At 61.0% G+C, this 26,033-nt stretch overlaps 2 protein-coding genes across 8 annotated transcripts in view; both read left to right on the forward strand.

Moving 5' to 3' along the window:
* Positions 1-11,858, forward strand: part of RAB3IL1 (RAB3A interacting protein like 1) — a 20,980-nt gene extending 9,122 nt beyond the window's left edge. For 2 of the 7 annotated variants that reach the window (XM_081797979.1, XM_081797981.1), the window contains exons 2-11: positions 2,155-2,392; positions 2,825-2,920; positions 3,000-3,095; positions 3,335-3,553; positions 4,495-4,641; positions 5,127-5,255; positions 5,352-5,464; positions 6,980-7,079; positions 9,908-9,974; positions 10,786-11,858. In XM_081797979.1, the coding sequence (XP_081654105.1) occupies positions 2,155-2,392; positions 2,825-2,920; positions 3,000-3,095; positions 3,335-3,553; positions 4,495-4,641; positions 5,127-5,255; positions 5,352-5,464; positions 6,980-7,079; positions 9,908-9,974; positions 10,786-10,868 (1,288 nt within the window). In that variant the 3' untranslated portion in view covers positions 10,869-11,858. The remainder of the gene's footprint in view (positions 1-2,154; positions 2,393-2,824; positions 2,921-2,999; positions 3,096-3,334; positions 3,554-4,494; positions 4,642-5,126; positions 5,256-5,351; positions 5,465-6,979; positions 7,080-9,907; positions 9,975-10,785) is intronic. The other 5 variants (XM_081797980.1, XM_081797982.1, XM_081797985.1 and 2 more) reach the window with 5 other exon arrangements.
* Positions 11,859-17,073: 5,215 nt separating this feature from the next.
* FADS3 (fatty acid desaturase 3) overlaps positions 17,074-26,033 on the forward strand; it is a 12,713-nt gene continuing 3,753 nt past the window's right edge. Inside the window, exons 1-3 of the mRNA XM_081798714.1 lie at positions 17,074-17,457; positions 25,230-25,340; positions 25,835-26,029. Of these exons, the coding sequence (XP_081654840.1) occupies positions 17,251-17,457; positions 25,230-25,340; positions 25,835-26,029 (513 nt within the window). The 5' untranslated portion in view covers positions 17,074-17,250. The remainder of the gene's footprint in view (positions 17,458-25,229; positions 25,341-25,834; positions 26,030-26,033) is intronic.

The raw sequence follows: 26,033 nt of genomic DNA on the forward strand, positions 1-26,033 counted from the left end.
GACCCTGGCCTCTGCTCTCAGCCACAGCTCCCCCAGCCCTGGCCTGCCCTCCTGGGAGGCAGTTTCTGGGCCCGAGCAGAAGCTGAGAAGTCAGTCGGGCCAGAATGGGGTCCGATTTCCCTGCTGCAGCCAAGGAGGAGTCTCCCGAGTTGGCCTGGGCCTCACAGCCTTCGATCCTGAAGCAGATGCACTGATTTCCACACTCACACCCCCACTTACCGGCTGGAAGGGGGGCGCTTCGGGCCTGGACCCAAGCCCTGGCTGCCCGTCCAGCACCGCCACCGAGCGAGCAGCCGTGTGGGCCTGGGCAAGTTCTGCCCTCCTCTGAGACCCCCGTCCCTCATCTGTAGGATGGGGACAGTCCCACGAATGCTGTTGAGAGCTCTAAATGAGAGGACATGCACAGAGCAGCCAGGTGGCACCTGGCCAGTGTGAGGCCCCTGGGTGCAGACCGCAGCCCGGGGCCACCATGGCACTGCCACAGCCCCTGCTCACGCCTCAGGGACCCCCTGCCAACGACCGTCCCCCCCCTCCCCCACAGAGGTATTAGGAAGGATCCCTGTCTGGCATAATCACTGCTGATGGAGTGATAGATGTGTTTTCCCACTTCGTCTATCAGAGCCCTGGTCCCTGCCAGGCGGGACCCAGCCAAGGACCCATGAGGCCACACTATGGGCCAATTCCAAAGCAGAGGGCCGGCTGGGCTGGGCGCAGGGACAGGGCCATGTGAAGGGTTGGGAATGGGCTCATTGCTGGGCTTCCCCGGGCACCCAGTCCCTTTGTGTTACCTCGGGGGGGACCGAAGCTCAGAGGCTGCTTGGTGACCGTCTCAGGGTCCAGATGACAGGGAGGAGGGACTGATCCCCAGTCTTGCCTTTCACACTTTCCCCTCAGTAAGCCTGAGTCCCATGACCCCTTGGCCTTGTCTTTCCTCCCTTCTGCGTGGGCCCCTTGGAGCCCCCTCCCCTCCACTTCCCCGCCGTTATCAGCCGCCAGGCCCAGCCTGTCACTCTCAGCCCAGCCACCGCGGCTCCGAAGCTGCTGGCTCAGGAGCCACCAGCTTTTGCTGAGTGAGCGAGTCCAGAGGTGCTGTCTTGGCACAAACCACTGCTGGCTGCCGAGCCTTCTCCCTTCCTGCCTCCCTCCCTCCGCAGGGTCTCTTGCAAAGTGGGGGGTGTGGATGGACAGTGCTGGGCGGGACGAGGGGGGCACGGAGGCTGATGGCCGCAGCACTACCTCTAGGGTCTTCAACTTCAGGGAGAGAAGGGTCCTGAGGCCCAGAGAGCGGTGTTTGCCTGAGGTCACAGGGCAGACCAGCGGAGAGCCGAGCCGGGACTGCTCCCCACAAGGCTCAGGGAGCAGGAAGACGGTCTGCCCTGCCTGGGTTGTTTGGCAGAATCTTCCTGCCTCAGCTCTGTGGGGCCCTGGCTGGGTCCTCCCTCTCCCGCCGACACTAAGTGGGTTTTAATTTGCATAACATTTGCATTAACAGTAGCCTAGAAAGCAGTTCCCATTTAAGTTCCTCCTGTATGCAAAGGTTTTTGCTGGGTTGTTTTTTTTTAAGATCTTATTTATTTGAGAGAGAGAGGGCCCAAGAGCACAAGTGGGGGGAAGGACAGAGGGAGAGAAACAGACCCCCACTAAGCAGGGAGCCCCGTGCGGGGCTTGATCCCAGGACCCCGGGATCATGATCTGAGTCGAAGGCAGATGCTCAACCATCTGAGCCACCCAGGTGCCCCCTGTGGGCCAAGGTTTTATGCACGTCAGATCCATTCGGTGACCCTAGAGGTAGGACCAAGGGGATGTCCCCGCTTTGTAGAAATGGAGACTCAGATTCTCAGCACTGACACGTTTACAGTCACCTGCTGGACAAACCCGAACTGAGCACCTACTGTGTGCTAAGCCCAGCCCTAGGCCCTGGGCTGGAGAGGGTGGTTGACAAAGATGAATGCGTCCTGTCCTGGCCCCTAGGAGACCGCGTGTTTGGTCCCTCTGCCCTTGGGACAACCCAGTGATAGCCTCCCAGGTAGTGTCCCTGTCTTGCAGACGGGGCCCAGACCAGGCCCAGAGTGGCAGGCATGTGGCCCAGGGTGGGTCCCTCAGCTCAGATCTGGGTCTCGGGACCCCACCCTGGATTTGCTGTTTGCCCCGCAGCCAGCCCCACCCAGACGAGGGCCACCCGCCGCCCCTCGAAGCTGTCCCGGTCCCCTGGAAGAGCGTGGGCCCCTGCAAAAGCCACAGGGAGTCCCCAAGAGGCCTGGCGGAGACCCCTGGAGGGGAGGAGGGCCCTGCAGCCGCCCAGCTGGACGTGTTGCGCCTGCGAAGCTCTTCCATGGAGATCCGGGAGAAGGGCTCAGAGTTCCTGAAGGAGGAGCTGCACAAAGCCCAGAAGGTGGGGCTTGGAGGGCGGCGGGTGGGGGGGGTTGGGGGGGAACGGCAGGGACAAGGGGCCCACCTGGAGGCGCTGTGGGCTCTCCCCGAGCACCCCGCATGGAGGCCGGGGCTGGGCGCGAGGGAAGCGCAGAGGAGAAACAAGTTCTTGTGACTTTGGAAGGATTTTTTGAAGTCTTGACTTCTCTGAATGCCCGTTCTAAGCTCTCATAGGCTGACGGTTGGTGTTTCGACATCATGCTACATGCTAAGTGGGAAACGCATCCTAAACCGTAGGGCGACAGAGGAAGGGAGGTGGGGGCTCAGAGGCCCGCTCAGAGGCCCCCCGCAGTGGAGCCCCGTCAGTGGGCCCGATGCCCCCCCACCCACCCCCCTGCCAGGCCTGGGTCCCCGTGGGGCTGACAGCGCCCCCCCCCCCCGTGGAACCCCCCAGGAGCTGAAGCTGAAGGATGAAGAGTGTGAGCGGCTGTCCAAGGTGCGGGAGCAGCTAGAACGGGAGCTAGAGGAGCTGACGGCCAGCCTGTTCGAGGTACCAGGGCCGGCCAGCTGGGGGACCGGCTGGGCAGTGGGGCCGCTGGGGCCGCGCTGGCTCCTCACCGCTCATGCAGAGCCTGCCTTCTCCCCAGGAAGCCCACAAGATGGTGCGGGAAGCCAACATGAAGCAGGCAGCGTCGGAAAAGCAGCTGAAGGAGGCGCGGGGCAAGGTGAGGCCTGGCCAGCTCCCAGACAGGTGCATCTAACAGAGCCTGGGCGTACAGTGTGACGCCAGGCAGGCCATGGGTCCGCTCTGAGCCTCAGTTTCCCCATCTGTAAAATGGGTGCCTCAGTCCCCACCTCAAAGGCTGTTCCCGGGGTAGCAGGGGGGTTAGGTACCGGTCACCGTCAGGACAGGCTGTCCTGAGCTGGGGTGGCCGGTGGTTGACGGCCACCTCATCCCGGCCAGATCGACATGCTGCAGGCAGAGGTGAGCGCCTTGAAGACACTGGTCCTCACATCCACACCAGCCTCCCCCAACCGTGAGCTCCACCCACAGCTGCTGAGCCCCACCAAGGCCGGACCCCGCAAGGGCCACTTGCGTCATAAGAGCACTGGCAGCACCCTCTGCCCCGCTGTGTGCCCCGCGGCTGGACATACCCTCACCCTGGACAAGGAGGGCAAAGAGGTGAGGGGTGGTGGGCGGGCAGTGGACACGGGAAAGGGAGACGGTGCCCAGCATCAGCCAGGCAGTGGGGCCCAGTGGGGAGGCCTGACGCCTCACACTGTGACCTGGAGCCTGGCCTGCCATCCCCGGGCTTCTGTGTCCTCTGTCTGGGAAGGCTGGGCAGCCTTTTTGTGATAATGAGGTTTGGCCCTCAGCCTCTGCGTGTACCCTGTGTACACCTCATGGGTCCCGTGAGGGCCTGGTCACCTCTCCATGCCCCTCCAAGCAGTAGGTGGTATTCTGGGCACCTGAGGCTGGCCTGGGGCCTGAGGGCCTGGCCTAGGTGGGGGGGGGATGGGGGAGTTCTTCGGGAAAACACCTTCCCTGGGCCTAGGAGGCTACTGCTGGGCCTCTGGGGACAGGCTGCTTGGGCCCTGCATGCCCGCAGCCCTGAGGTCCAGGACCAGCTCGTGACATCCCTGGATACGAGGGTCCTCAGCGCCTTCTGCCTTGGTACGTAGACAGGCAGAGCCTTTGGGGGCTGTCTCCCTCCCCCCTCACCTTGGGTACATAGGGTATTTGGTCCAGGCTGGGCAGTGGGCTGTGATGTCCTTGACCGTGGGTCCTTGGGCAAGTGAAGGCACCTGCCAGAGCCTCAGCTTCCTCACATAAGGGCCCCCCACTGCCCATGGTGACTGATAAGACCTGGGTGTCAGGAGCTCAGCTCAGGGCCACACTCAGTGAGCCCCACAAGGGCTACATGGGACTCGGGGTCCTGTGGTCTCTGAGCCCTCAGCTCCATCCTGCCCTGTGTCTCTGGGGCTTCCAAGGAAGGGACGCAGGCCAGGCCTCGCCCCCTACTTCCGAGTTCTCAGCTTCTGACCGAACACTAACATCTCCTTCCTCCTGTCTGTCTCTGTGCACCTGTCATCTGTCTGTCTGCCCCGCCGCCCCCCCCCCAGCCTGGGCTGCCCCCCCTCCTCTCCCTGCTCCTCTGCGTGGTCCCCAGCAAAGCTGTTCACCTCACCTACGAGCCAGCCTGGCAGCTCCTGTCTGGGGAGCCGCTCACGGCCCCCACCTCCGCTACCTCTTTCTCCTTTTCCCGACAGGTAATGGCTGGGGAGAGGGGCCGCCCCTCTGCCCCCACCCAGCCTCACTCACACTGCATGCGCCCCAGGGCGGCCAGCCAGTCGTCTCTCCCGAGTAGGCGGCCCCGTGTGTGTTCCCTCTGTGTGCATGTGTCTGTGTGTGCGGGGGGCGGGTGGGGGGACCTGCAGGGCCCATCTTCAGCTTTTCCTCCTCCAGGAGGCAGAGAGGGGCTTCAGAACGAGGCCCTGGACCCAAGTCTGCAACCTTGTAGAGCTGGGAAGCTAAAAGCACACCTGGCTATGAAAGTTTGAGTTCTGAGGCCCTTGGTACAAAGGGAAGGAGGCGGTTCTTCCTTGGAGCTCTGTCCCCTGCTGGGCCACTGGGGACAGACCCGCTGGCAGGCTGGGGCCTGCCCCGCAACCTCCCTGGCTCCCCACCGTCTTCAGCTCCCCCCACCCCCGCCCCTGTGCCTTAACCACTCTCTCCGGCTCACCCTCCCTTACAGGTGGACACAACCCTGTTCGCAGAATTCCAGGCCTGGCGGGAATCGCCCACCCTGGACAAGACCTGCCCCTTCCTCGAAAGGGTGTACCGGGAGGACGTGGGCCCCTGTCTGGACTTCACCATGCAGGAGGTGAGGCGGGGCAGAGGGCGGCCGGCCCCGGGGCACGGCCCCTCAGCCGGAGGCCAGCCCCTCACTGCCCCGGCCTGCCGCCCTGCTTTGTCGCAGCTCTCAGCGCTGGTCCGGGCCGCGGTGGAGGACAACACGCTCACCATCGAGCCCGTGGCTTCGCAGTCGCTGCCCACCATGACGGTGGCCACAGTTGAGTGTGGCAGCACCAAGTAAGCTTAGCGCCCTTCATCCTTTGCTGCCCGCTTGGGAAAGCCACACCTAGCCCCGCGCTCTGCCGAGGCAGTAGCCAGGGACCCGGGACCCACGCGGGAGGCGGGAGTGGGGCACACAGGCCTGGCTGGGGAGGGGTGCAGAGGCGCGGTGGCTGACATCAGGCAGGGCAAGGAGGCATCTTTGGCACAAATCCCGGCCTCTAGTCATAGATCCCCAGGCCCTACCGGGAGTCTGGGAGCCAGAGTCTCCCTCTTCCTGGCTGGTCTGCCGGCATCCCTCTCCCACCCCCATCCTCTCTCCCACAGTGGGTTCTGGGCCCCGACTGACATGTAAGTGATGTCAGCTGTTGGCTCTCCTTGTGCTAATAAATAACCAAACAGCCCTGATATCTTGTCCCCCCTGCGACTCAGCTGCCATCAAGCAGGGCTCGCAGCAGAACCAGACAGCCGGGGTGGAACAAGGGGCAGAGGTGGGGAGCACTTTCCCTCGGCAGCCCAGGATTTGACCTGCCAGGGAAGCCCCAGGGGGGAGCCTTGGCACAGAGGGGCACATTTGAGCCAGGTTTTGAAGGATGAATAGCAGTTTGCCAAGTAGGGAAGGGCCTTTCAGGCAGAGGGAACAAAATGAGTGAAGGTATGAAAAACCGGGGTATTAATGGAAACATCACTGGGTTTGTGGGCAGAGCAGTGGGGTGGGTAGGGAGATAGGGCTGAGGCCACAGAGGATGTTTGGGGCCAGAGTGTAAAAGGTCTTGAATGAGGTGTGGGCTTTGACCCACTAGGCCAAATCATCAATAGATGTTTCCTAAAAAGAGAGTTGCCAAGTCCAGTCAGAGTCACAGTGAACCTGGAGGCAGCAAAGGCACTGATAAGTCCTGCAACCCAGGAGCCTACTTAACCTTTCTCTGCTCCGGAGTCTCCATAATGGTTTCCTGGGCAGTAGGAAAGCAGCAGGGAACGATGATGGGCTAGATGTGGGCTTTTGGAGGAGCCCCTGGCTATAATGTGGAGAAGGGGAGAGACGAGGCAAAGGACTGGTTGGAGGAGCTAAGGGGATTCAAGCAAGAGGCCCTGCTGGCATGACCTAGCCTGAGGACTCGGTGACCAAGTGGAGGAGAGAATGGACTCCTGTTTAGTTGGGGAAGGCGTGACTGAGCCTGAGAGTCCCCGTAAAGTAGGGGGTACGTTTTTAGGGGCTGCAGAGAGGGGAGCTTTGATAAGATACCTGGCATGAGGTGCACTGGGCTCTCCTGCCCACTAGGGGCAAGGTGAGGGGTTTAGGGGTGAGATCCAGCTTAGGTCAAAGGTCTGTCCCAGGGACTGGGATTTCTCCTTGGCCTGGCCCCCGGCTCCTGGGGAAGGTGGGGTCGAGGGAGAGGATGCCAGGCCCCAGCCCCAGGTCCGCTTGCCTCTCCCTCCCTTGGTGCATCCTTCTGCCTGCTGCATCCTCCCTGCATGAGCTGGGTGGGCGAGCCCCCGCCAGCCCCCACGACCCCTTCTGCTTTCCTCTAGTACCTGTGCCCTGAGCGGGCTGGCTCGTGCCTGTCGCCACCGAATCCGGCTTGGGGACTCTGAGAGCCACTACTACATCTCGCCGTCCTCCCGGGCCAGGGTGAGTCATCCAGTGGGAGGGTCACTGGGCTTCTTAGGGGCCCCCTGGGCTGGGACCCTAGGCCAGCCTAGGAGCTCAACCTTGATCTGCAGAGCAGGGCACAGACTCAGGGAGGTACGGAGACCGACTCAGGCGACACAGCCAAGCCTGGTGAATTAGTTTGTCATTACTGCAGAACCAATTACCATAAACTTAGTGGCTTAAAACAACCCCCATTTATTATCATGCTCTCCCTGGGGCAGGAGTGAGCACAGCTTAGCTGGATCTTCTGCTCAGGGGCTCAGGAGCTGCAGTCAAGGGGTAGGCTGGCTGCCTGCTTTCTGGAGATAGTGGTCCTCTTCCGAGCTCCCATGGCTGTTGGCAGGACTCAGTCCCTCGGGGCGGCGGGGGATGGCGGGGGCGTGAAGGACTGAGGTACCTGTTTGCTTGCCGAAACCTAATCATGGGAGTGACATTAGAATTCATGTTAAAATTCTAGGCTCCTGCCTCCCAGCTCAGGCTCTGGCCCCAGACTTTTGAGAAGGTTCTGAGGCCTGACAGTAGTGGTGGATTCAATGAGGCCTCCGGGAATCCCAGCTTCCCTCGTCACCTGCCGAGTGGCCCAGGCTGGGTCAGTGGTCCCCAAGCTGGGGGATAAGGGCGGGGTGGTCCCCGTTCCTCTGTCCCCTCACAGACTGTGAATAGGATTATAAGGAACCAAAGAGAATGCGTTAGAAGATTCTGAAGCTTGGTGCACAGGTAGCACAGAGTGGATGGGCCCTTTTGTAGGAACCATCTCCTGCCCTTGACCTACTAGAGGCTGCTCATAGGGATTAAGGTGGACAGATGGCCCCGCTGCTAGGCAGCTTGTCTGGTCCCGACAAGCTTCCGCAGGGTGTCCAGTGTATTGTCCCGAAACACCCCACAGCAGCGAGCTGAGCTCCATTTGCAGATGGGGAGTCTGTGCCTTAGAAAGGGGGGGTGTGACCTGGCCCTGGGGCCTCCCCATTCTGAGCCCAGTCCGCCTTCCCTGCAGCCTCCGCCCCGCGCCTCTGTGCCCAGAGCCCTCTCCAGGGGCCTTTTTCTGATCCCCACCAGGGCTCAACAGAAGGAGCCTCACCAGACATTCTGTGCCCGGCAGAACTGTATCTATAGATATAAAAACTAAAAAAACACTGTAGAACTCTGTTTCTTCCAAAGGCCTGCATGTCTCTGCATCGGGCAGAGCTGGGATGGGAGACAAGAACCGTGTGAAGTTTTAGGAGGTGGTCCCCACCCTGAAGAGACCAAGGAATGTGGCATCCATAGGGAGAAGAGGTTTCTGTCCCCAAAGCACGGCCCTGGGGAGAGAACCCCACTGCTCCCTGCCTCTCCTTGCTCGCCAGCCTCCCGTGGGGGCCCACTGGCCACCTCACCACAGCCCCTCCTGAGCCACACCGGCTTAGTCCCCTCTGGGGCACCCCTCTCTCACGCTTGCCTGGGCCACCAACCCCCTGCACCCACTTTGTCCTCCTGGCTGGAAAGGATTCCTCTGTGTTTGAGGGCCCCCCCGGAACTCTGGACCCCGTGGGCCCCCACACACTTGGCGTCCCTCCCCCCGGGGCACTGGACATTGAGTGGGTGCTTTTGGGGCACAGCTGCCGGCCACCTTGTGCCCTGTCTCTGGCTGGGCTCCCTAAAAGCTGAGCCTAAGATGAGGATTTTATGCCATTCTTAGGAGGACTGAGGAAAGCAGAATGGCGGGGTGTGGCTTCAGCTGGAGTCTGGCTGCAACCTGATCCACGGGGGCTCTGGAGCCCAGGGTGGGTTCCACCCGGAGGCAAGGGGGGCTGGCCTTTTATACACCGCATGCCGGCCAGCCCCCAGCCATACCCCCCTGGCTGTGGTATGCAGGGCTAGGGGGGACAGAGGGGCACCCATGAGCCCTTGGTGGCCAACACTCTCAGCCATGGGGAGAGGGGCCCCAGCCTGGGGAAGGGGCCTGGGCAGGGTACCAGCAGCACCCTCTCTGCAGAGGAGAGTAGAAGGGCCCACGTCTGAGCCAACTTGGGGTCCGCGGTGCCCAGCATAGGGCATACGGAGCAGGCCTCAGGCCAGGCTGGGGGCTTCAGGCCTGGGGATCCAGGGCAGCCCCAGTGAGCAGCTTCTGATCCCCCTGCCTATCCTGGCATTACCAGGAGCACTGGGCCAAGGCCTGGTTGGCCAGGGCCTCCAGCACGCAGAGCAGGCAGGCCCCTCAGGATGAGCGTGGATTCAAGGGCAGGCCGCCTGGTTTCACCTTCCAGTTCAGCCACTTACTGTCTCTGTGGGCTCTGTAATTGTTGTCTGGTGGCTTTGTTCTTGGAGTCTCTGTTTTCCCCATGTGTAAAATGGGAATAATAAGCATGTCTGCTTCACTGGATGCATGTGCTGGATTAAATGTTAGCTGCTGCTGTTGTTTTTATTGGGAGTAGTACTAACACCACCGTTGGTAATTAAATTTTATTTTATTTATATATATATTTTAAAGATTTTATTAGAGAGTGAGGGGGAGGGGGGGCAGGAGTAGGGGGAAGGGGCAAAGGCAGAGGAAGAAGCAGACTCTCCCATTGAGCGGGGAGCCCGACTCGGGGCTCGATCCCAGGACCCTGGGACCATGACCTGAGCCGAAGGCAGATGCTTAATGGACTGAGCCACCCAGGCGCCCAGGTAATTAAAGTTTAGAGCCCAGCCCTGTTCAATTGAGGGAGCATTACCTGGCTCTGATGGGACATGGGGTTTCCCACTCTGGTCTCTGATCTGCCCTGGCTTTTGGGGGGACCCCAAGTGTGAGGGCTGGCTGGTCACAGCCTCCCCGCTTCTGCCCCCAGATCACCGCAGTGTGCAACTTCTTCACTTACATCCGCTACATCCAGCAAGGCCTGGTGCGTCAGGAAGGTGAGCGCCCCCTGGTGGCCGGTGGGGCTGGCCTGTGGGAGGGAGCGGGCGGGCCAGCAGCGGTGGGGTCAACCTATGCGCGTTGTTGCCTGGACAGAGGGGAAGACTCTGCCAGGCTCTGCCAGGTCCCGCTGCCTTCTCCCCGCCAGAAACTTCTCCCAGGCCCCGGGGCTTGTGGGGACTGCTCCCTGTTACTGGCCTGGCATTGGAAGCCCTGCACGATGGGGTGTCCCTTGTGGATCTCCTCCCCCCTGGGAGTGGCCTCCTCATGGTCATTTGACACCAGCTGCCACCTCCCACTTTACCCTTGCCCACCCAGCAGGTCCTCCATCTACCTGTTGTCCCCTCTACCCCTGTTCTGCAAGGCCTAGCATCCCGCTCCTCCACCAAGCTTGTCAGTTTGAAGTCTGAGCCTCTCCTCCCCAGCTTGGGCATCAAGCTTTGGCCTTGGAGGGGAACTCGGACTGACCCCGTGGCTCTGCTGACGGCTCAGGGTCTCTGAGACCCCAGGGAGATGGGGTTGGGAAGCATTTGTGGCTCGCCAAATGCGTGGCAGTGTGCTCATGCATGTCGGTGCTGGGCTGGGGGGCGATGCATGGTGGTGCAGAGTTTGTTCAGCACTCAACAGTTTGCAGGGCCTCAGTGTGGAGCCTCAAAGAGGTCGGGCCACTCACTGAGATCATCTGTGCTGGGGGGCTGGGGGAGCCCTAGGTGCCTACCAGCTGCCCTGCCCAAAGCCAGGGGAGAGGGTCCCGGCCATCTGCCTGAGGTGACCCTGTCCCTGAGCTGTCCACCTTCATTCCGCCTGCAGCGGAGCCGATGTTTTGGGAGATCACGAGGCTGCGGAAGGAGATGTCGCTGGCCAAGCTCGGCTTCTTCCCCCAGGAGGCCTAGGGCATGGCCCAGGCCTAGAGGGGGGCTCTCAGCAGCAGCTGACCCCTGCCCCAGCACAGACAGACAGGAAGACAGAGTCCTGGATCCGGCCCTGAGCCAGAAGCTGAGCAGATGGACAGATGGCCAGGCTGCGGACGCCTTGCTGAGCTGGTACCAAACCTTTGTCCCGGGACAGACAGGACCTCGTGAGCCGACGCGTCTCCCTTCCTCAGTGGCACACAGCCACCAGGAGACTTCCAAGGAAGCACCAAAGACCGAGGAGCTTGGACCCACACTAAGGGGCTCAGCCCTTAGGAGGGGGTACCCGGGGCAGCACCCCCTTTGCGGGCCTGGGACCTGCTGCTTGCAGGTGCCTTGTTGCTGCCATGTCCTCAGAAAGGGGCCACGCTGGGTGGCCTGATCTCCAGGGTATCCCCGCACCTCTGGTCCCAAGCCCTGGGCCACCAGCGCCCCCTGGTGGCCATCCCTCACCCATTCCCAGGTGGCCTCCCTGTCGGACTGCCCCCCGCGGGCCCCCTGTGTCCAGTGTCCGCGGGGCGGTGGGGCCACAAGGGGCTGTCAGGGACTTCCACACCAACCTGGATCTGCTTGAGAACTGCCCCCAAACTGTTCTTAAGGTGGATCAGGGCCCCTCCGCCTTGCACTTGACCTTCCCCCTCCCCCGTCTGAGCCCTGTGCTCAGGGAGGCCTTGCCCCCACCACCGTTGGAAGGATTAGGATACTTTTCTCCCGAAGTAAAACACAGACAGGGCCTCAGGACACCAGTGTCTGTGTTCAGCTGTGGGTGGCCATTCAGACAATGGGGGCTGAGGCCGCCAAGCCCTGCACACAGGACTGGGGTAGGGTGGGCAGGACCCAGGCCCCTCCTCACCCCTCACAGCCCACTTGGGACTGGGGTCCAACCTGGACACATCCCTCACCACAGCTGATTTCCTCCTTTGGATGGAATGTAACACGATCTCTATTTAATAAAGGAAGGCTTTGTTGGTAGAGGCTGGGCGCCACGCGCCTTCACTCCTGCGCCCTGGGGTTCGGGCCAAGGCTTGGGCATCTAAAGGAATGAAACCAAATCCTTCCCTAGCCCGCCCTCGTGCTTGGGATTAGGCCCAAATCCTGAAGGGATTGCTGTGGGGAGTACCACTCGAGGCCTCTCCAGAGGTCCGTGGGGCTGTGGGTTTTCAGGGCCGAGCCTGGCTTTCTGCCGAGGGGCCTGCTGTGGGGAGAGCAGCGGTGCTGAGGCTGCCCCTCGCGCTGTCTCGTGGGGCAGATCACCCTCTGGTCTCCCTGTGTCTCTCTAACGGGAGCTTAGAGTTCGCGAGGCTGCCTGGCGAGAGCTGGACAGTGGCGGGATCGATTGGTGATGTCTGCCAGCGGCGCAGACATCTTAGCAAGGTGTGGACCTGGGGAGCTATCTTGTGATTCCAGATCCCCTGCCCACCTGTAGGGGTGTGGGTCCAGGCCCGTGGGGGTCCCGGGGAGGGGGAGCATAGCAGCTTCTGGTCAGTGTGTACTGGGGCTGGTGAGGGGGTCCCTACTGGCCTGAGGCCTGAGGCCGGCTGTGGGCTGGCCAGGACTCCGTCAAGGCCACCCAACCCTATCACCCTCTCCAGCCAGGAGCCTTTTCACTCTCGGTCTCCTGCCATGCAGATTCCCCCTTCCTTCCCCCACTTCCTCACGGGGTGATCCCAACATCCTCTCCTGCATACCCGCCTCTTTCTGCCCTCCTCTTGGTCAGTCCTGGGTCAGCTGGGGGAGAAAGAGAATGAAGGTCTGGGCTCTGAAGCTTCTGTGCCCCTGGATGAGCCACCCAGGCTGAGGAGACACCAGGCCACATTTCAGAGCCCTGGCAGAGGGTCCCACAGCCGACTCACTCGCTTGGCCTGCCCCCAGGACAGGATTTCCTGTCAGGCCAAGGCGGGGCTGTGGTGGGCAAACAACAGCGGGTGGGGTGCTTGTGGGGGACCCAGGGGCACACAATCTGGCTCAGGACCTCCCAACAGTAGCTAATATCTGAGCACTAACATCAGCCCCAGGGCTGGCTCCACGCCCTTTAAGCGAACCAGTGCACTTAACCCTCAGAGAACTCCCGTGAGGTACTACTATTTCCCCATTTTGCAGATGAATCCCCTGAGGCACCGAGAGGTCACACAGTCAAGGGTGCCCCCAGGACAGGAATGCCTGAGCCCAGCTCCGGAGCCAGCACCCAGGACTCCTTGCACTAGACAGCTGCCTTGTGCCTGACGCTGGATGAGGCCTTTCCCTGTTTTTCAGAGACATAGAAACTGAGTCTCAGGCAGAGGCGGAGCTGGATTTTCATTAGGCTTGTTTCCCACATTTTTACGGGGTTACAGCTGCTCCCCCACCCCCACTCTTCAGGCTTCTGGGGGTGACTGGGGGCCCTCCGGAGGGAGAGGCTCAGGGCTTCGGCTCTTGGAGTTGGGAGAGGTTTAACTGACATCGGCCGGACAGGAGTTTTTCCTCTTAAGTGAATTTCTAGATAACTCTGTAAGTGCTCCCGGCATCTGTGGTCACCTCTGTTTTTTTTTTTTTTTAAAGATTTTATTTATTTATTTAACAGAGAGAGACCCACAGCGAGAGAGGGAACACAAGCAGGGGGAATGGGAGAGGGAGAAGCAGGCTTCCCGCGGAGCAAGGAGCCCGATGCGGGGCTCGATCCCAGGACCCTGGGATCATGACCTGAGCCGAAGGCAGACGCTTAACCATCTGAGCCACCCAGGCGCCCCTGTGGTCACCTCTTAAAAGCTAGCTCCAAGGGGCGCCTGGGTGGCTCAGTTGGTTAAGCGACTGCCTTCGGCTCAGGTCATGATCCTGGAGTCCCTGGATCGAGTCCCGCATCGGGCTCCCTGCTCGGCAGGGAGTCTGCTTCTCCCTCTGACCCTCCCCCCTCTCATGTGCTCTCTCTCATTCTCTCTGTCTCAAATAAATAAATAAAATCTTTAAAAAAAAAAAAAAAGCTAGCTCCAACTGTGGCCATCGAGCCTGAGCCCGCGCGCGCGCACCTTCCACATTGCTCTGCTGTGTCACGTTTTACCATCCACCAAGCCCGCCCGGATTGGATGCTGCCGGGACTGTGTACCTGGGCCATGGGGCTCCTGTCTGGGCCTCAGTTTGCTCCTCCATGAGTTGGGAAGATTGGACCACGTGACCTTTGCAGCCCCTCCCCCACCCCTTTTTCATTTATTTCATTGGGGTAAAAAGCACAGTTTACCATCTTAACTTCCTGCCATCGTCTGTACGTGCCACACTTTCTTTACCCATCCATCCCTTGTTGGACATGTGGGTTGCTCCCACCTACTAGCTAATGTGAATGATGCTGCTGTGGATGCGTGAGAGCAGTGATTTCTTCGAGGCCTTGCTTTCAGTTCCTTTGGATATTTACTGAGAGGCAGGTTCGCCCGGTGATATGCCGCCGTTCTGTCTTCAGTTTTCCGAGGAACCTCCAGATCGTCTTCCACAGAAGTGGTACCATTTTACGATCCTGCCAACAGTGCACAGGGGTTCCGGTTTCTCCACATCCTCGCCAACACGTGTCAACGTTGGTGTTTTTTGATAATTGCCTGTGAGGTGATAGCTCACTGTGGTTTTGACGTGCATTTCTCCGATGCTTAATGCCCTTGAGCTCATCTTTTCATATGCTTGTTGGCCTTGGACATCCTGAGGAGCCCTACCACGCACCAGAGTGATGCCTCCGGGGAGAGACTTTCGTGGCTGGTCGGACAGCTCTTCTGTCATTCTGTGGCCCCCGGCCCCCCTCACATGGCAACGAGTTGTGTCCAGGGCCTAATAACCAAGCCCACAGCGTGGCGAGCTTTAGCTCAAAGCCAAGTTGCAAAGCTCTGACTTGAGTCCACTTTGTGCGTCTGCTGAGAACACACACTGCCTGAGCTTTAGGACTGCTCTTTCTGGTAGGCCCAGAGCTTCCCCATGTCCCCCCAAACGGGCCACCGCCGCACCTCTGCTGCTTGCCCGGGCCCCTGCTGGTCTGCACAAGTATCATTCAGCTCCCTGACCGTGGCTAGAGACTTGAGTGTGTCCCACGAGAGGCATGTCAGCTCACAGCCAGGAGAAGCTCTGGGCCAGGGGCCAGCCACGGGTTGGAGGGGCTCAACCTCAAGCAGGCACCCTCCCCCCAAAATGCTCCAGCTGGCCAGATCCTCCCGGGCCTTTTGGCTAGTTCTCCCCTCCCCCTGCCTAAGCCCGATTCCTGGCGGTGGCCCAATGGCAGCTCAGGAATGTCAAGTGGAGCCTCTCCCTGACAGGGAGGGTGCGGGGAGGGGGATAATAGAGTCTCAAGTTCTCCTGGAGCCCCTGATTTTAGGAGAGTTGCAAGGTCCACTGGGTTGAAGCCTGGAGGGGTAAAGCCACCTATGGAAGGCCCCGAGGCCTAGGGAGAAATCGTGTGGGCAGCTGTTGGTTCCGCTCTGAGAAAGAGACACACAGTTCAGGCCTTACAGGAACACAATGACAGGCGTCAGGAGATCTTGACCACCACTCTCTCCTTGCCAGGATCAAGTGGCCGGAGGGGCAGCACCGCCCCAAGCCCTGTCCTTGCTTTATGGCCTGGGGGACCCTGTGCAGGCCTTCATCTTCCTCATCTGTCTGGGAGCGGCTGGGGCAAGTGGAGGTTCTGACCCTCTCCAGTCCCCCAGGGGCCTTGCATGTGGCTGAGACCAGGTCGGGGCCCAGCGAAGGCGGCAGGGGTCAGCATCTGAACCCTGAGGGCTGCTGAAGCTGGGGTGGAGGCCCCGCCCCTTGTGGAGGGGCTGGAGATTGGGGCAGGAGGTTCAGTTCCTGTAAGAGCCTGCCTATCCTTGAGCTCACCTGCAAACATGGTGGCAGCAGGGGTATCTGCAGTCACCGCCCACCTCGGCCGCCAGCCACACACACCTCTGCTGCCCCCCACCCCACCACACACATGCTCAGGGAGGGGGTTCAAGGACACCTCGGTGCTCAGGCAGCCCAGGGCCATGGGCAAGGCCTTCACGGTTGTCTTGGCAACCAATAGAGGTCTCTCGGTACCAAGGAGAACCCAGAAGCCCCTTCAGCCTTTCCTGGCGCCCTGGCCCTCCTGCCCCACAAATACTAGCTTTAATGATTTACTACAAATTGTCAAACCAAGATAAAAGGTTAGCATATCGGAGAAATATACTTCGTGTTCTCCAAGTGCATTCCCTGAACCGGCGCAGCAGCATCACCCCCCTGCGAACCTGTTCCAAATGCAATTCTCCGCCCCCAAACCAGCCCTGCTGAATCCCACCCTGGTGGCGAGCGCAGCGGTCCTGCCTTAACAGGCTCTCCGGTGATCCCGCTGTGCTCGAGTTTCATACCCCCGCTGCCCTGCAGCATAACCTTGGCCTGATTGCATTCCATGTCGAGTGTGAACGCCTCGCTTCTAGGAACAGGTGTCTTTATCTCAAAAACACACAGAAAGTAGTTTGGGGAGCACCTTACACTCTCAAAAGGACTTGAATTTATTTAAGTAAAAATGGGGGAGGGGGCTGCAACAAGCAGAGCAGCCAGTGAATGACAGCGACCCGCTACCGATGCCGGGGCCCCTGCCCCCCTTCCACATGCCCACCCTGCAGCCCCAGCGGCAGGAAGACCACGCCCCCCCTCCCCCCCACCGCAGACCGCCCCGCGCGGGGCCGGACGGCGCGGCCGGTCGCTCAGCCCCGACGGCGGCCTCGCTGCGCAGACGCTGGGGGCCGATTGTTTGAAAGCTATTTACAGTCACCCCGAGGCAGCGTTCCCACCTCCGTGCGCTCAGGACTGAACGTTCCAGGACGCGTGGCTGGAAGCCCCGTGTGCGCAGACTGTGGTTCCAAACCCCGCTGGCGCAGACCTGGGCCCCGAGGGCAAGGCCGCACCGGTCAAGGGTGTAAAGTCCCCGCCCCTCCCCCGTGCCCCCCGCCCCGCCCGCCGGGCGCCGCGAGCCGCGAGCCGGGAGCCCGGCGCGGGGCAGCGCCCGGCGTGGTGGCCGCGGCCCCCGCAGGCGGGGTGGGCCCGCCCGGACACCGCCCGGACACCGCCCGGACACCGCCCTCGCCGGCCCGGAGCGCGGCGCAGCCAATGGAGGCCGAGGCGCCGCGCGGGGATTGGAGCGGGCGCGGGGCGGGCCGGCGGGGCCGGGCGAGGGGAGGAGGCGAGGCGGGCGCTGTCAGCGCGGTTATAAGGGAGGGAAAAGTTCCCTGCGCCGGGAGCCGGGCAGGCGCACGCTCGTACGGCGGCCGCAGCGGCAGGGCGGGGCCGCGGAGGAGCCGGTGGCGGCGGAGGACGCCCCCGGGGCCGCGACTCGCTCCCCTCGGGGTCTCTGGCGGACCTCGCCAAGGTACCGGCGGCCCGAGGGCTTTCGCACGCAGCCATGGGCGGCGTCGGGGAGCCCGGCGAGGGACCCGCGCAGCCGGGGGCGCCGCTGCCCACCTTCCGCTGGGAGCAGATCCGCCAGCACAACCTGCCGGGCGACAAGTGGCTGGTCATCGAGCGTCGCGTCTACGACATCAGCCGCTGGGCACAGCGGCACCCGGGGGGCAGCCGCCTCATTGGCCACCACGGCGCGGAGGACGCCACGGTAAGCAAGCCCACCGCTGGCCGGGTGGAGCCTGGCGCTGGCTGGGGCCTGGTCGTGGGCACTGGGACTCTCTCTACTTGCGGGGTCTGGCATCCTTTCTACTCTTCGCTGACCTTTGAGCTCCTGGTCCGGGACCCAGGATTGGGATGGACAAGCCAGGGCCGGATGTGGAGTAAGGAGGCCAGGTCTCTGCATGGAGGACCTGCACACCTGGCCACAGGGCCGGGCTGGGCCAGAGCTGGTCTGTGCAGGAGTAAGGGGCTCTCAGAGGTGGGTGTGTCATGGTCAAGGAGCCCCTCCTTGTGCCCTGAGCTCCTCCTCTCAGTTCTGGGTCCCCCAGGCCAGGTTCCTTTTGCTGAGTGCCAGGGGTAGGGTGGGGTCCCCCGGAAGACTAGCAGGGATGTGCCACCAGAGGCTGGGGGCTGGGCAGCAAAGCTTGGGCAGGGCCCAGAGGTCTGTGGCTTTTGCAAGAGCCACTGTAAACCGCTCTGGGGGCAGTGACTCACCTCTCCTGGGCTGGCAGCTACACGTGGGAGAACTTTGCCAGCCAGGCTGGGTGGGCCTCCTCGGGAAGCGTGGTCACCCCAGGAATAGGCTGGCCCTGGCGGACCCCAACTTCCCCTTCCCAGCCCATGTCTAGACATGCCTTGCCAAGGAGGGATGTGGCCTGGTCCACTGGGACTGTCTGGCCGGAGTCCAGCAGTCCCCCCATCCAGAGACGACGAGTTGAGGCCACGATGCTCTGCCTTGAACGTCTAGAATTCTGGGTTGGCCACCCTGAGTACCAGGAGTCTTCAAGATATCAGGAGATGAATCCCTAACTGGCAGAACTTTAAGCAGCAGAAGAAATTGTGCTCTGTCCCAGGAGGTCAGTGTCCCTGTTTACCAGGGTTGCCGGGTTGGGCGATCTCCATGGACTCTTTAAGGGAAAAGGTCTTTCTTCCCCACTTCTACCCTAAGAAACTGAGGGTTTAGAGTCAGAAGCCTCCTGAAAGTCTAGAACCTGACAGAAAGCCTTGTCCATGGGCCAGGTGGTGGCCATGGAGTTGAAGATGACTGGGGGCCAACAGTGTGTGACCACACACAGGCCTGTATGCATGTGCACTGTACACATTTGTGTGCATGGTCGTACGTGTGTGCATTTCTGCTGGGGGGTTGGGGGGGTGAGGTGCCACGACTCTGACCACCCCTCAAGGCCACCCCAACCTTGGGGCTGAGGGGCAGGATGGAGGCAGGAGAGGGGAAGGATGACATAGAGCATTTCTCAATTACTTGCTCCTGCTTGGTGCCCAGGCCGGTGCTGGGGGCCTCCCGCATGGGAACCCCATCATACAGTTAGGGCTCGACCCCGAGGCCTCCATCTGACAGATTTCGCATTGGTTCATCGCCAGTAAGGTCTGTTTCCCATTTCCAAAAAGCAATCTGTCTGCTCCTTGGGGCTGGGTCCTGGCTCTGCCACTGGAGACTTTGAGTGACCTTGAACCAGGTGTTACTCCTCTGAGCCTCAGTTTCTTCATCTGTAAAGTGGGGAGAGCTGAGCCAGACAGTGAGCCGCCTGCGGGCAAGACCGTGCCTTCTCAACTTTGTGGTCCTGGGGCTGCCACGTAGTGGCTCCTGGTTGGTACGTGTGGCTGGCTGGTAAGCGTGAGTGTGCCCTGCAAACCACACAGGGCAGTGGACTAGCCGGGGCATGGCCGCCCCTGGGCTGGGTGGCCTTGTCTCGTTCTATCCAGGTCTGGAACGGGAAGGAGTTGCACTGGGGCCATCTTAGCTTCCTCAGGGCTCCAAACACTGGGCCGGAGCTGCCAGAAATACCTGGTCTGTTCGGGCCAAAGGGGTTCTGAGGTGGCTGGGGGGCGGGGGGCCCCAACGTTTGTCTCTGATGGGCCCACAGCACAGATGACAGATGCTGTGTGTGGTCGAGTCCAGGCCCCAGGCACCCCATTCCAGGCTGTGTTCCCTCCCCACCCTTCATTAGCCCCAGCCGCCCATCAGCTGTTCTCATGTCCAGGCAACAGAAGCCTTCCTGCCAGGAAATTCCCAGAGTTCCTGTGCCATGAAGTCAGCCTGTGGCCATCCTGGGATACAAAGCTGGGTACCCTGGGGAGAGTGCTCTGGGCCCTGAGCCAGGTTTGCCTAAGAAGTCAGAGGCGGCTTGAGACTAGCTGAGCCAGCCAGGGAAGGGCGAGGCCCGGCTGTTGCTGGTCAGAAGTATACCAGGGCTGGGCACTGAGTACCTACTATGTGCTGGGCTCCAAATTCAGCATTTGATTGATAGATACTCTTCTAATCCTCAGGATACCCCTATGAGGCAGGTACTTTTAGTGATTTTCCCACTTTACAGATGGGAAAACTGAAGCTCAAAAAAGGAAAGTGACTTGAAATTAAGTGGCAGGGTCTGAGATGTGAATCCATAGCCCATCCTCTTAAACATGCTGCCCTGTGGCTTAACTGGGTTTTTCCCATTCATTCATTCTTCACTTACTGAATCATTAAACCCACCAGCAGATAGATATTCAGTGAGCATACTGTATCCACCAAACTCTGTTCTAACCTCTGAAGATACAGCCGCGAACAAAACATCGCAAGGACCAAGGACGAAGTTCCTTGGCAGAGGATTGAGCTAGAGCAGAGACTCAGAGGTGGGAAGGTACTCAAGGAACAGCAAGGATATTGGCGGGGCTGGAGTGCAGTCGTGGGGAGAGGGGCACGCAGTGAGGTCCAGAGGTAACGGGGAGCTGGCTCCTGCTGGGCTTCCGTGTCCCTGAAAGCAGAACTTCGGTTTTATTCTAAGGGGATCTTGGAGGGCAGAGCAGGGAAGCCAGGGCAATCTGAGATACATTTAAAAGGATCCCTAATGTGGAGGGGAAGGCAGAGCCCTCCAGGAGAAGGGCAGGAGGCTAAGGGAAGAGACGGTGGGGACCTACCTTCTCCCAGGTGAGGTCACTCAGAAGAGGTGGCCATTCACCTGGGCTCTGAAGGGCAGACATGGCCAGGGCAGAAGGCAGGAGCTGCTCGGAGCCCAGGTGCACCAGGGGGGGCGGTATTAGGAGTTAGCTTCAGGGGGTGTTCAGACAACAACGCACTGAAGGCAGGTATGAGTGTTGGCCCATTTTGCAGATGAGGAGACAGGCTGAATGTGGGTGACATGAAGGGACTTTCTTGGGGCCCTCAAAGGGCAGGGCCTTGTCCTTGGGCTTGGAGGGTGGGGTTTGTGTCTGGGTCGGAGCTGGGGGGAGGTGGGGCAGATGGGGGGCTCTGGAGGGGGGGGGGCTCAGAGGGGGCTGGCCAGGAATGCAGAGGACCTGGCTCCAGAGCCCATGCTCTTCCCACCCACCACGCCGGCTGCCCGCGTAGCCCAGCTGCCTGACAGCACTCCCCATGGAGTGTGACCTCCCTGGGCTCCGTGGGTGGTTTCTGCAGGGTCCCCACCCACTCAGGCTCCTTCCCAGGGTAGTTGCAGTGCCAGGCTCCTGCCCTGGGGGAGTGCTGGGCAGGAACACCGTGCAGATGTAGGGACGCTCGTGGCCCCAGCACGCTGGTGACCCTCTGCTTTTCTTGCCGAGGGCACCCAAGCGTGGTTTCCCACGAAACAGCTAGGAAGAGCCAGAGCGGGAGAGTGGTGGTAGAGAAAGGACCACGTGTCAGACGGCCTGGCCCCTTTGGGGTGCCTGACACTTGCGAAGCCAAGGTGCTGGGTGGAACCCTAATGTGGGTACCGGCCCATCACCAGGGGCACCGGGAGCGGCTCTCTGGGAGGGTCTGTCCTTGCGCTGGGCTGGCCTGCACGGGTGGGAGTTGGGTGGGCCGTGTTCAGAGTTCAGAGCCTCTGTGTCTTCGTGTCCCCGTCGATAAAACGGGGACCCTGATACTACCTTCCCACTGGCTCCGATAAGGAGTGCTGGGGTCGGGGGATGGGAAGGAGCATGCGTGCTGGGCATGAGGGCCTCCTTCATCTTCCCACCTGGGAGAGGGACGGAGGGAGGGATTCCTGGGGTATTCCCTGAGGCTTACCCCCCCCCACCTCCCATTGTCACAACTCAACAGAGGCTTAAGGAGGCCGCAAGGACAGACCCAGACCACCTGAGCCCCCAGCAGCCCTGCTGCATTCCCTTCCTGATCTGGAACATTCCCGATCCTTCGGGGAGTGACCAGGAATGCTTGCCCGTCCCCACTGTGTCCCTGTTCCCCAGCTTCCGGCTGGCAGGGTGCACTCCACTCTCCTACCTCAACGCCCACAGGCCCGCCCTTGGAGACCGCTAAACCCCAGTGGACTTGGGAGAGGGGCATGTTGGGCCAGCGGTGGGGCGGGGGGGGGGGCGCTCGGCCAGAGCTGGACGCCAGGCCCTTCTAAGGGCCTGCACTGACTCCGTCCTCCCGGCAGCCCCACGAGATGGGCGTCGGTGGTTTCTGCTGTCCTAATGAGGAAATACGAAATGGAGGGGCGTGCGATCTTGTCTGTGCTCCCCAACTCGGCTCGTAACGCTGCTCAGATGCCGGCCCCAGCAGGCTGGTGCAGAGCCTTAGCTGGCTGCTACTCGGGGCTCACGAGGGGCTGTGGGGCAGGGCAGGAGCCCCTGCAGGGGCCGAGGCAGGGCTGGGAGGGCGTGGGCATCCCCGCCCTGCCGTGACGATCTCTGGCCTGGGCGGATTCAAATCCCCGCCCTGCCGTGACGATCTCTGGCCTGGGCGGATGCCCCTACCACGCTGAGCCTCCGTTCCAGTAAAATGGTTCTTACCCCTGCCTTGTGGGCTGTGGAGAGTTGGCTCTTGTCCCCTTATTCACACCTGCTATCCAGCCCCAGCTCTGCCAGGCCCTGGGGACAGCCCTGTGGACGGAGCCTCTCACTGCTACTAGCAGCTTATGTTAGGGCCACCGGCAGCCTCACCCAGCTCTGTTCCAGGCCCACGGGAGAGACCTGGAGTGCCACCTTGGCACATTAGGTGGGGGAGGACCGTAGGATGTTTCCAGGTGCACCAGGGGTAGGTGAAGGTGGGGTCTCCTCAGGCGGTGCAGCCCAAGAAACGCCAGGACCCCCCCTCCTGTGCCCCACAGTCCAGCCTCCAAGCAGCTGGGTCCTTGGCTCTGTGGGATGGTGGCCAGCTTTGTGGTGAGGGCCACGCTCCACCCCCCTGCCCCCCACCCCCTGCCCAGGAGACCCACTGCCTCCTCTCTGGCCCAGGAGTGGTCACCCTGGGGCTACTGCTGAGTGGCCCCCAAGCACAGTTTTACAGTCAGACTGGGTTCTGATCTAATCTCCATCAGATGGAGCTGTGTGACCTTTGTCCGTGGCTTAACCTCTCTGAGTCTTCTGCCCAGCCCCTGGGTCCTTAAGCAGCGGCCCAGAGAGGATCTGGTCACATGGCCCTGGCAAGTGTTCCAGCAAAAGCTGTTTGCTGGTGCATCAGGTTTTGGTCTGAGGCCAGCGATGCACCTTGTTGGGACTGAGAGCATGAGAAGAACAGGCTCGGGGCGCCTGGGTGGCTCAGTCTGTTAGGCGTCCGACTCTTGGTTTCGGCTTAGGTCATGATCTCATGGTTGTGGGATTGAGCCCAGCATTGGGCTCCATACTCAGTCCGGAGTTGGCTTCAGATTCTTTCTCCTCTCCCTCTCGCAAATAAATAAATAAATAAAATCTTAAAAAAAAAGAACAGGCTCAGCGGTGCCCACCTGCTTTCCAAGGACCTGCCACAGCCCTGCCCATCCCCTCTCATTAGCCAGAGCTTTGTCTGTGAGCTGTGGGATTTTCTCACCGGCCCTTTGGGGGCTCACACTTCCCCTTGTCATGCCAGGGGATAGACCTGGCTGGAAGTCCCTCAGGTGGCCCTCGGCCTTGGTGCATCCCCAGGCGTGGCCTGGGTGAGTCGGGACCCAGGGAGAGAGTCCAGGAGGCTGGCCTGTTCCTGCAGCAACTCAGCTCCAGAGCATGGCCCTGGAGCATCTGGGGGTCTGCTGGGCGCCAGGGTGGCCCCAGAACACAGAGGATGGGGGAGAAGAAGGGCTGGAAGAGGAGGGAAGGAATCCTGTGGTGTAGCTCTCTGCTGCCAGGGGAGTTTTAGAGGAAGCAAGCAGGAATCAGAGTCAGTGCTCATCAGCCTTCGAAAGGAAGGAAATTCTACCACCTGCTACAACATGGATGAAGCTTGAGGACAGGATGCTGAGTGACAAGTTAGTCACAAAAGGACAAATATGTTTGATTCCTCTTATCAGAGGTCCCTAGAGCAGTCAAATTCCTAGAGACAGCAGAGCGGTGGTTGCCGGGGGCTGGGGAGGGGGGGCAGTGTTCCGTGGGGGCAGAGGTGAAAAAGTTGCGGAGGTGGATTGTGGTCGTGGTCGCCAGCAGTGTGAATGCACTTGATGCCACTGAACTGCACACTTCAAGATGGTTAAAAGAGTAAAGTAAGAAAACAAAAAAAGTTAATGCTCTGAGTCCAGAGCCAGAAAGGTGCTGGAGTCTTGCCCTCTTCTGCCTGGTCCCAGCAGGAGGACAGACTTGCTCAAGGTCACAGCGAGTGGGGTCAGCTGGAGCCCCAGAGCTGTCTTCCCTCCCGGCTTCCCAGGAGACCCCGGGCCAGGAAGCTTCCTGTGGGGCCAGTCTCCCCTCCACCTCCTCTCCCCCAAGTCAAGGTCACCCTGGAGAGGGGGAGGTCTGCACTACACAGCCGTCTCCCCTCTTAGGAGCTCAGGAAAGGGCCCCCAAGTCACCTTCCCCAGGGCCTAGGTTATTCCAGAAGCTTCACCCTCCCAGCAACACCCCCATCCCGTCTCTAGGCTGCTCCGGGCCAGCAAGAGAGCAGACAAAAGGAAAAGGGACCCCTCGGGTGGATTCCGCAGGTGTGGCCTCTAAGTGGGGGCTGGAGGGGCCTGAAGTGCTTCCTCCCCACAGGACCGCGTGGGATGTCCAGTAGCAAGTATAGGGGCCCAGCTGTCCGTTTGAACATCCCCCAGAAGCTGGAAGGCTTGTTAGCAAGGGAACAATAGGAGGCCCCATGCGTTCTCAGCCTTCTTCAAAGCTGTTTCCTTTGGCAGCCAGCAGGCCCCTTCCCCAGGCCCGCCGGGACAGCCTCTCACCCCAGTCCCTGGTCAGGGCAGCTGGGTGGCGAGGGCTAGTTCGTTCAGAGAGAGCCTCTGAAAGTCCAGGGATAAAGATCCAGTGAAGAACTGGGAACAAGAACAAGCCTGTGGCACCAGGACTCGATCAGCAAGACTAAGGGAGCCCAGTTTGCTCACATTTCAGAGCTGCCTGGGCCGGCTTCCTCACTGGTCCCGGGCCCTAGCGCTTTGGCTTTGGCCCTCTAACCCCTGTCGCATGGCACCCCACCCCCAGCTGTTAACAGAATCACGGGAATGTGTGATACTTATTTCATTTGCTTTTTTAAAAAAAGTGGTGTTTTTCCCCTCTGTTTTTAAAATCAAATGTGTTTAACTGTTTCAGTGTCTCCCTTGCAAACCTAAGAACTTGGTCTGTGTGGCCCTTGCCTGATTTTTGGACCCCACCCCCACCCCCCTTCTGGGGGAAGCAGCTGGGGCCAGGCAGGTGAGGAGCTTCCAGCAGGACACCTAGGGCCTGGGGAGGACCCAGCCGGGCCAGTGGGCAAGGCCGACCCGTTTGGCCCTATTTATATGACCACAAAACATTCAGCTGCGTCTCCATCCATCGGAGCCCCGCACTTCCATCCGCGGTCCTCCTCCTGCCTTGTCTGCCTGCTGCCTCTGGGGGCTGCCGGAGCTGTCTGTCTGTCTGTCCCCCTGACTGTTGGCCTTCCTTCAGGATGCCTTCCACGCCTTCCACCAGGACCTCAATTTCGTGCGCAAGTTCCTGCAGCCCCTGCTGATTGGAGAGCTGGCCCCGGAGGAGCCCAGTCAGGATGGACCCCAGGACGTGAGCTGGGGGGAGGGGGTTGCTGGGGGGGGCATCGCCAGGAGCAGCTCCGTCCACATTCCCCCCAGGGGCCCCCAGGGGCCAAGGCTGGGTTTACCATCCCTCCCTGGGCAGGTAGCCGAAGGTGGAGCTAGAGGGACGCCTGCGGGAACCCGGGGCTGCGGGGCTGGCTGGGCCAGCATTTGCTGGTGTTTCCTGCTCTGGGCCCAGTATCCCCATCTACACTGAGAGTTTGGCCGCACTGGGTTCTTAGGGTTTGCCCCGCTCTGGCTTTCTCTGCTTCTCACGTGCCCCATACCTTTTGTGGGGCGAGGCTTTGCCACCAGCCGGCTCCCCGGCTCAGACCCCAGGCTGGTGCTCTCGCCCCTCCGTCCCTCCAGCTGCACCCCCAGGATCTCACACTGGGACTGGCTGAGGCATGGGTCGCTGTTGGAGGCTCCCTGGGACCACTGGGAGCTCGCTTCTATAGCCGACCAGCCCTTCCACTGTGGCAGGCCCAGCTGGTCGAGGACTTCCGCGCCCTGCGCCAGGCGGCTGAGGACATGAAGCTGTTTGAGGCCAAGCCCGCCTTCTTCGCTCTCCTGCTGGGCCACATCCTGGCCATGGAGGTGCTCGCTTGGCTCCTCATCTACCTCTTCGGCCCGGGCTGGGTGCCCAGCACCCTTGCCGCCCTTGTCTTGGCCACCTCCCAGG

Source organism: Leptonychotes weddellii, chromosome 11, assembly GCF_054177405.1.
Source record: "Leptonychotes weddellii isolate Sample4059 chromosome 11, ASM5417740v2, whole genome shotgun sequence".
Classification (NCBI taxonomy): Eukaryota; Metazoa; Chordata; class Mammalia; order Carnivora; family Phocidae; genus Leptonychotes; species Leptonychotes weddellii.